At 47.8% G+C, this 10,012-nt stretch overlaps 1 protein-coding gene across 1 annotated transcript; it reads right to left on the minus strand.

Moving 5' to 3' along the window:
• On the minus strand, nucleotides 1-1,979 carry LOC133921194 (7-deoxyloganetin glucosyltransferase-like). The gene is made up of 2 exons (XM_062365977.1): nucleotides 1,302-1,979; nucleotides 1-1,113 (listed from the first exon to the last, which is right to left on the minus strand). Exons 1-2 carry the CDS (start codon nucleotides 1,816-1,818, stop codon nucleotides 176-178), a joined length of 1,455 nt encoding a protein of 484 aa, XP_062221961.1. The 5' UTR covers nucleotides 1,819-1,979; the 3' UTR covers nucleotides 1-175.
• Between the last annotated feature and the right edge of the window lie 8,033 nt (nucleotides 1,980-10,012).

Here is a 10,012-nt window from a genome sequence, read left to right on the forward strand (position 1 = left end):
TAGTCCATATAGCCATTTTTTTATTCCTGCAAATGGAACGCTCGTGCATAAGTGGTTTACACAACTACGCACTGACTTATCCATCACCCCACGAAAACTCATGAGCAAAATTACAAGACGCTGATAGAATCACAGTGGAAAGAGCCAGTTTCCTGCTAGCTTGTTGGCTAGTTGCCTAGTTCTTGGGCAGGAGCACGTTGCGGACCAGCTCGTCGAAATTGCGGTGCGATGGGCCCCCGGGCTTGGCCGACTCGACCGCCTTGTCTCTCCACTCCAGAGCTTTCCTCCTCATCTCCTCCCCCTGCTCCCCCTCCATGAGCTCCGTGATGAGGCTCGCCACGGCGGAGCGCCGGACGTTGCTGTCGATCTCCATCCCGACGCCCCACTCGTTGCACTGGTACCGGCAGTTGGTCTGCTGGTCCGCGAAGAACGGCCAGCTGATGACGGGCACGCCGCCGCACATGGTCTCTAGCGTCGAATTCCACCCGCTGTGGGTCAGGAACGCGCCCACGCTCGGGTGGTTCAGCACCTCCTGCTGCGGGCACCAGTTCGCCATGAGCCCGCGCCGCGCCGTCTCGGCCAGGAACTCCGGGGGCAGCACGGCGGTGTCGCCCTTGACGAGGTCGCGCCGGATGATCCACAGGAACTGCCTGCCGCTGTTGGCCAGACCCCACGCGAACTCCACCAGCTGCTCGTTGGTCATCACGGTGATGCTGCCGAAGTTGACGTACACCACGGAGCCAGGCTCCCTGCCGTCGAGCCACTGCAGGCACTCCTCCTGCTCCTTCCACAAGCTAAGCCTGATGGACGAGCGCGGTGTCGGCGGGTCCTCGCGCGCCAGCAGCGGGAGCGGGCCGAGCGTGTACACCTTAGGCGCCAGACCGAGCGCCTCCATGGCCGCCACGGCGTCGCCCTCGAGCTCGTCGAAGCTGTTCAGGATCACGGCCGACGCGCCCGCACAGCGCCCAGTCTCTCGGAGGACGTAGCGCACCATGAATTCCTCCGGGTCCGTCGTGCGTATGAAGCTGGGGAAGTCCCGGAACCTCATGTTCCGCAGCCCCGGCACGTCCTCCACGGGCGTGTCAAGGTATCCATTCGTCAGCTGATCGACATCTGCTAGCGAAAGGACAAGTTCAGATCAGAAAAATCGTGCCCGCGCACTGAAAAAGTTCAGATCAGAAAAATCGTGCCCGCGCACTGAAGCACGGATGGGTACTACCGAGCTGAAAAGTTTGACGCGCGCATTGAAGTTTGACGCGCGCATTGATAACGCTGGAACTGAAGAAGTTATTACCACGCACCTTTGAGTGGGGCAAGGCCACGGCTCATGAGTAGGCTGTAGTGGCGGTAGCCGAGGAAGCTGATGGCGCTGGCGGTCCAGAGCTGGACGTAGGGGAGGCCGAGCTCCTTGGCGGCGTCGATGGAGAAGCCCATGACGACATCGGAGACGACGCAGGTGACGGGCGGGTGGCCCGTGGCTGGGTCGTTGAGGTCGGCGAGGAGGCGGCGGAAGGGGCCGAGGCAGGTCTCCGTGGTGGAGCGGCACAGCGAGGGGATGTCCTGCGTGACGTCGTCGTCCTCCGAAGGGGGCAGGCCGTCGGGGATGGTGGCGAAGCGGAAGCCCGGGATGCCGGCCACGGCCGCCGCGCCGCGGGTTCGGACGAGGCGGGCGTGGTTGTACTCGGTGTTGACGAAGGTGACGTCGAAGCCCCGGGCGTGGAGCAGCTTCGCCACGTTGAGCATCGGGGTGATGTGCCCCTGCGCCGGGTACGGCAGGCACACGGCGTGCGGCTTCTCCACTGCACCGAGGGAACCCATTTCTGTCTGTGATTTGCTCTCGAACCGAGATGTGGCACGGGTTTTGGCTGCGGGCACGGCGAGGCGGCACTTGTCACTGCTACTAGCTACGGTTGGTCACTTCTAGTTTCTTTGCGACTTCCCTGGGGATTGCATCGGCATGGACGTGAGTACTTATAGGCATGGATGGAATGGCAATAATGTAGTGGTGTGAACAAGGACGTAGGCTGGGATATTTTATTCGTTTCGGCTCCTTCGTGGGTGGAGAGTCGCTCTAGCCTCTAGCAGCCTGTGGTCAACTCCACTGGCAGCAGCCGGGCCGAGATCATGTGCGCGCCAGCGTGATGCCGGTACGCGCGCAGCCACGAGCGCTGCGTGCCTGCGTGCGAGCCTACACGCCGCTGATCGTACGAGCACGCGCGGCAGGTGTGTGACACGCTGTACGCGAGAACAGAGTCGGCGCACCCCGCCCTGTTAGGTACGTCGCGTGTTCTTACCATGCATCGTCGGCGTACATCAGATGCCAGATCGTGGCGGCGCTTTGTTTGTCTGAGGCAAGCATGCCGATTAAAGTGTCGTCGACAAATGAAATGCCTTCTTCAAGAAAGGTGCTTTGTGTTGTTAGGTACTGTCTCGATTGCTTTGGTGAAGTGGCCAAGGTGATGTAGATGGACCGGGTCCTCTGACCTATTTTACGGTCGCTGACACATAAAATAGCAGCCGTGACGTATTAAACCCTGTCTGACCGTCGATTGCATTTGGTCATTGTCGGTGAATTAGGAATTGGGGTTCCCGAATCGCGAGGCTAGGATAGCAATCCGTTACGTGGCGCTATTCCGTGGGGTCTTCTTCGCAAGGTAAAAAAGACTAAGTTTCGGGAGAGGGCGCTCGGGGCCACGGTCAGTGATCCCCGAGTACCCAGGTTCCCCGATGATCTGCGAAGTCTAAGTGCCGGGAAAAAGTGCTCGGGGAGGTATACGGTGACCCCCGAGCACCTGAGTCCCCCAACGACCAGGAAAGCTAAGTACCGGGAGACGTGTGCCCGGGGCCGCGAACGGTGGCCCCCTGGGCACCCAAGTCTCCCGATGACCCACTGAAGGAAGTTCCGGGAGAGAGTGCTCGGAGCTGCGTGTAGCGGCCCCCGAGCGTTCGGTCCCCCAAGGATCCGTACAAGCATGCCCGGGAGAGAGTGCTTAGGGAGGTGAACAGTAGCCCCCGAGCACTCGTTTCCCCGAGGACCGAGGAAGGGCGTTCTCGGGAGAGAGTGTTCGGGGAGGTGAACAGTGACCCCCGAGCACTCGGTTCCCCGACGACCTAGGAAGCCCCCTGATAGTGGCCCCCACAGGGGTCCAGCGATGAGGTGTCAGCCAGTCAAAGGTCCGATGCCGCATTTAAAAGCGCGCGTGGCCTTCACCTCCAACTGCTCCCGTCACGCTCGGTGTCAGTTCCTGTCATTCTGGCAGAAGGGCGTGGGGACATTAAATGCACGGGTCCCATCCCGTGCCATCCGGCACGTCTCGGGATAATGTCGTGAGGGCCGAGGCGTTCCGTCTGCCGCGCTGCTGTGGCAGGGGAACAAGACAGGGCGGGCACGCCAGGCCGCTCTGCGGCTGCCCGGTGGGCCCTCTCCACGGCACCCATTGCCAGTGCATTTATGGTGACGGATGACCGGGCGTGGGGCGCATTTTCCACCCCTGGTTACTTCGCACAGAGGCTATGATGACACCCTTTCCATTCATGGTGCCTTGGAACTCGTGCCCTCCCATTCGGGGCATGCTACTGCTGGCGGGTATTTAAAGCAGCCGGCAGCACGGACAGAGACAGAAGGGGGTTCTGGTTCAGGAAAGGCTGAAGCAGTTAAGGAAGTAGAGAAGATCAAGAAGCCCAATAGCACCTAAAGCCAACAGATACACACAAACCGAAGAACAAGGAGCCCTAGGCTCTATGATAGACAAGCATTCTTGTAACCAGCAACATCATTGTGGGACATTTTCAGGGCATTTATAGTATCCATACAGGAGTAGGGTGTTACGCCTCCATGCAGCTCGAATCTGTCTAAACCCCAGTGCATTTACTTCGTTCCGCACTAGATCATTCCACCCCGTCAGCCATCGCATTTATACTCATTTATTTCTCCGGCAAACATATTCAGGATCATCTCCCCCGTCAAATCTTAAAAAAGAGGTCCCTCAGGATCTCTGCGACAGGAATTAACCTTCCGACAGTCACTGTTAGTGTCCTTGTTGATAACTATCATAAACTTTTGGTTTGAAGCTAACTTGATCAGTATATTCTATCAGCCTTTTTTGTAATACTGCAAAAAAGTATGAGGAAAAGAAAACTATTTCTCCAATTTCGAACCAATTTAGCATTATTTGTTACTAGTTGTACAGAGAAACTGTATACTCCTCCTTGATCGATCACTAGTTTCGTCGTGTCCGGCACACCTCGCGTTGCCACCTTTCTTGCTGCTCCTGGACAATGATGTAGTTGGATTGATTGAAGCAAGAAGGTCTAGTTTCCCCGAGACGTGGAGAAGAAAGCAAGAATGAAATAGCCCTCAGAGTTTGGAGAAATGGTTTTCTTTTCCTCATAACTGCATAGATTAGTCATCTGATGGCACCTTCGCCACGTAACCGGAACTGTTGACCAGCACTTCCGCTTAGATCTTAGCATATCTGATACTATCTTTATGCATCTACTGAACCCTTTTTAATATATTTATAGGACTACTTTGTGAAAGCGGCGTTGTTCACATGTCATTTCCAGATTTGCTGTCCAGACAAAGATCTCTCGGTCTCCTTGTTTGAAAGCAAACGGCATAGCTGTGTGTCCTGTTCAGACAAAGTTCTCTATTGCCCCTTAACCTTCTTCCAGCGATATGAACCCGTTCATCAGTGGAGACTGTGTGTCCTGTTCCCGACTTCACTTGCAATTCTAGTTCATCGCACTCCGATCGTTGCATACGACGTAAATCGAGGTGGTCGATCCATGTTCATTGCACACCGTACACAGACGCAGCTGTCTGGGCCCTTCTGATTCGGATATCAGCTACGTTTTCTGTCGACGCATAGCAACAGGGAGATTAAAATGCTGACGCGTAACGATCGTCGAGCGGAGAGCCTGAACCTAGCCACTAGCTGCCCGCATCTTCTTCTGTTTTCCTTTGTTCGGAACTGTCCATTGGTCGATTTCTGAGGTGGACAGAGCTCGTCTTTGGCAGCAACTTGGACCATCGAGCAAAAGCGCCAGCTGCATGCCGATAGGTCGAGTGGAGCGCGTGCCGGGTCGCTCCACATGTCTCGAGTGGCGCGCACGGGCTGCGTGCATCGCCTTCGCGTGAGCGACGGTGCTCGATTTGCCTGTTTTTGTCTGAGCTCCCAAGGGTCGGTGCCGCCGTGCAGTGAGCGGCACATTTTTCTTCGTTTCGTGTGATGTGTACGTAGGGGAGGTCCAGAAGTTTTCGCGTTCGTTTTTCTTGGTCATCATCTCATTTTATTTTAATGGAGAACGGGGAATATATAGACGAATAGATGCTGAATCAACTTCTTTTAAAACTGATGATTTTTTTTTCTAGTTTATCATCAACGCACCTTAAAACTATGAATAAAATAAGAAATAGAGAGAAACAGATCATAACGAAAAACTCTAAAGAAATTATAGCTCTCAAACCTAAGTTCTATTGAAAATCATTATAAGAGTCATAGACACAGTAAGATAGTAATTTAAGGAAGAAACTTTAGAACCTTAAGATAGTAACTTAAGGAAGAAACTTTAGAACCTAAGAAATGAGTATCTAATGAAAAACTCTTTCAATTGATAGATTTAGAGGTAAGAGAATTCAAGACTAATTTATACATAAATTTTATGTCTCTAGCAATAATAAGAACAACTTTAACGAGGTAGAAAATTTCAGCTCTCCAGTAAAAACGAAAATCGTAACTAAAATTAAAAAAACTTGCAACCAAACAGGAGAGCGAATAGAGAGAAATTAGAAAGACATAAACACACGTATAGTAAGAAAAATAAACTTTATTACTTTCAGAGATCAACCCTATTTTTAGTGAATCAAAAAAATTCATACAAAACCTGTCACCTAATACTAAGCACTCATCTCTTCATCTTCTAAAATACTACCACACAACTCACAAGTGGTTGGCTCAATACTCTCCCACAACCCTACCTTCTATTTATAGGGCTAGAAAGTTTCCTTAGCTCTTAATTCTTTTTCCCCGAAATATCTCTCATTTCCAATACATTTCTACCTACCACTAGAACATTATGATCCAATCTCTTCTCCATCCATCAAATGGCCTTGATGGTTTTACCTTCGCCTCGACGTAAGCTTCATAATGATATCACGTGCATACCATTCTTCCCATGATTTTGAGACCAATTTACAAAATTGTCTTGCACGCTTCTTAAGGTGTGACTCACTGTCATTTGCTTATACCTTAAGCAAGTGACTAGATGTCGACATGTGTACCCTGTCTTACGATTTTAACTATCGGTAAGTCTCTTTTGCTCCTGATCTTTTGGACCGTCTTGTCACTTGCATCAGCATCACTTTCGTTTGATTTTGTTAACACGCTGTCTACATCTACCTTTTAATGCTTTTCTTGCTCTCCATATGTACAGCTTAGATCACCTTAACTTCGTCCGGACTCCTTAATCGTCCAGCAATAAACACGCCACTTCGCCTCGATCATCCTATCATCAACCGTCAAGTCACATCTATCAATTACACATCATAAAATAAGCAAACATATATCTCCAACACCATTTAACTCCATCTCCAGTTAGTCGAAATCAAATTTCACTGTCGAAAGACATATCACATAGAAATAAACACCAGATGATCTGATGTTACCACCAGTATATTCATCAGACTTTTCGGTGTGTACATCTCTCTTCTGCTCTGAGGAACTCCTAGAAAACCCTCTGGAGAAGCCTCCGATATGTACAATATCTATCACCAAATCATCCAATGTGTACAAACATACTAAACACCCTATTTTGCAACCTCTCTAAAATAAATACTCTGTTGTAGCCCTCCGGTGTACACACTACTCGTCACCGGACCATCTGGTATGTGAAACAGCACCAAATATGCTTTACAACCTCTCCAAAATAAATAGTCTGGTGTAGCCTCCGGTGTACACACTACTCATCACCGGACCATCCAATGTATATTTTAATTTTATTTCTATACTAAAATGCTCCGGTGTGAAATTTTCTAAACACCGGACCATCTAGTGAGTTCACTTTTCTTAACATCGGATTATCCGGTGAGGCAAATATTTCTAAACTCAGAGATAAAAATATCAACTCTCTTTTCTCTACAAATTTAATTAGTCATCATTATAATTACAATACATAAACATACCAAAAAAATCTCAAAATCATCGCACCAAATTATCAATCTTTAACCTTCATCACATATAAAACAAAACACAAATACGTTTCGACTTGTTTCTCGCTTCGATCCGTTAGTTGAGAGCATGACGCCCTCTCTTACGTCAAAGCTTACCCGACAGACTGCGGTGGCCTCGACTGGGTGCCGAATTTTAGGGTCAAAGCTCAAACACTGACGCCAGATCGAAGACGTGGTTGGCTTTCGCATTGACCGTGTAATGGTGTGAAGTCCAAGCCGGAGAGGCCATAAGCCGCCAGGAGATCCCATGAGCTTGCTGCCCCTCTGATCTTTTTTTATTCTAACGTGACTCCAGAAACAGATGGGCCAGTCCTCACAAAAAGAGATGAAAAACAGAGAGGCCATGCCGGCCCATATTTCATGTCTGTTTGCCCCTAGAGAAGTCAAAATTTTAGTGCGTGCACGCCTCTGCACGTATGGATTACGAGAGATGTGCGAAATTGGATCTCTGGAGCAGCGGAGCAAAATTGTCATCAGCTATCTACGGTGGTTTCAGGTAAGAAGCTTGCATCACGTGGAAAGTGAAATCATGGAGGTGATGGAACTTGTGATCTTTCTTTCACTGGGCGCTGGTGTGTACCTGTGCACAGTGTACTCGCAGTACAGCACGTTCCTGTGTTTATTTTTCGTAACGTTTTCACAGCTGGAATTGCCGACTGTACCAGCATGCTGAACGTAATTCCGCCGAGTACTTCTTCAGTAAAGGCGATATTTGGGCCGGGGGTGAAAGCAATTCGCGCGGCCGTCCATACCAGAAAATATATATATATATATATATATATATATATATATATATATATATATATAATATATTCAAACATACATACCCGTTTCCTTCATGATGAATGATAAAACTCTGTAATAAAACTATGTAATAATGAACTGGGATTATATGTATCGGTTGATGTAAAAGGCCGGAATCTTGTTCTTTTTTAAAGAAAAATGTGTGCACGTTTGAAAAATTTGTAGATGTAGACTACGTTTCTCGTTCAACAGACGAGAATAAGATCTCACTCGCTAAATGGACGACAACTTATGGACCTATGTGTTTAATGTATTAAATAACCGGAGAAAGAAACATCTCGCTTGTTCAGTGAGCAAGAACTTGGTATCGCACGCTAAACAGCCAAAACCGGTGAATGTGTGATATCCTTATTAATATACAGCAGAATAGATATATGTATAATTGTTATTCTAATATAACTTTTGTCTACAGCAATTTGAAAAATATTGCACGTTTATTTAGCAAAAAATGCTAGTTGTGTAAATAGTTATCCAAACGACATCACGGAGTGGTATATTATATCCTTAATTTTGATTCGATGTCATTTTATCGATATTTCTTTATTTAGTTGATGTAAAAGTGTGTGAGTTACTTTTTTAAAAGTAAAGTTGGGACGATACAAAATCCAATTTATTGAACAATAACAGTTGTGAATCATAATTATCATATCATCGAGCACGGAGGTTACATATGCTGATAAACATTACATGACATTACGTGAATAGACTCTAACTATAAAAATATGATAACAATAAACGTTGGCATGTATGGTACGTGTAAAAACTAATCTAATAATGCCACTACGAAACCTAAAATGTGTTAGTGAATAAAATTAGGTCAGGTTATAATAGATGCTCTTTACTGGGTGCACCTAGGATATTTGCCTTTTCATATGGCATCGGGAACCTTTGCCTTAGAGCGACAGACCCTCTCTCGCTTCCTTTCCTTCTCTACTTCACGTGCCTCAGTCGCGGCGCACTCCTTCGCTGTCTTCTTCATGCACCCTTCCCCCTAACGCTGGAGCCGTATTTCCTCCTACTATTGCTCGTTCTCCCGATGTTCATAAGCTTACCTCCTACATTGCATGCTCATGTCGATCCACTGCTTCTGATCCTTAGTTTGCTCCATATCCAGCCATTCTATGAAGTTACAAATAGGTGGAGGAGACTGAAGAAATGAAACAGGAGGGGAGATTAGTAAGACAGTGCATAAAATCGTATGGAAAGTGTCATATGAGTGATCTATATTGCTATACCAGTGGCTACTCGTACGGTCCATGTTGAGAAGGGTCGTACTGGTAGTTGGCACACATGAAGAAGCATCTGTCATAGATGTAGGAGACGTCCTGAGACTCGTAAAGCCTACAAGGATCACCACAAAAGTATATCGACGGCTCGACTCTTAGGGGATAAAAATCCCTTAATGTTTCTTGGGTGGGATTAGTGGTACTAAGGAAGACATTGCAGTTGAGAGAGTTTAGGAATATGTGGTCTATTCATGGTTGACGGTGGAGTTATTTATGGTGGCTAGGAGATGGCCCATAGATTGAGTGCATGGTTATTGTTGGGAGCTAGAACATGAGATTTCCTGTGAAAGCTGAAAAAGTTGTGGCATTAATATTTGACAGATATTCCTTGTGAAAATTATTGCTTGATGTGGTCATTTCATTCTGCAAAAGTTTAGGAAAGAGTTATTGTCAGCTCTCGCTGGAATGATGGTTCAACTAATGCAGGCCATTGAGTTAGTTACTACCAATGTATTCCACGTAAGGCATTCATGTGTTGTATGATATGTGCATCGTACTATAATTATTGCAGTTTATGAGGGTGCTATCAATTCAGTATGACTAGAAGTAATGTATCCTAAATGTAGTAGTGGTAGGGTTCGTAATATGAAAGGTTTTGATGTGAAAAGTTACGAGCCAACGATTTATTATTTGATAGGACGACACCCCTACCCTGGTCCCTATATCTGGCACGCTTTCACCTACATGTTGA

The sequence above is a fragment of the Phragmites australis genome, chromosome 6 (assembly GCF_958298935.1).
Source record: "Phragmites australis chromosome 6, lpPhrAust1.1, whole genome shotgun sequence".
Lineage (NCBI taxonomy): Eukaryota > Viridiplantae > Streptophyta > Magnoliopsida > Poales > Poaceae > Phragmites > Phragmites australis.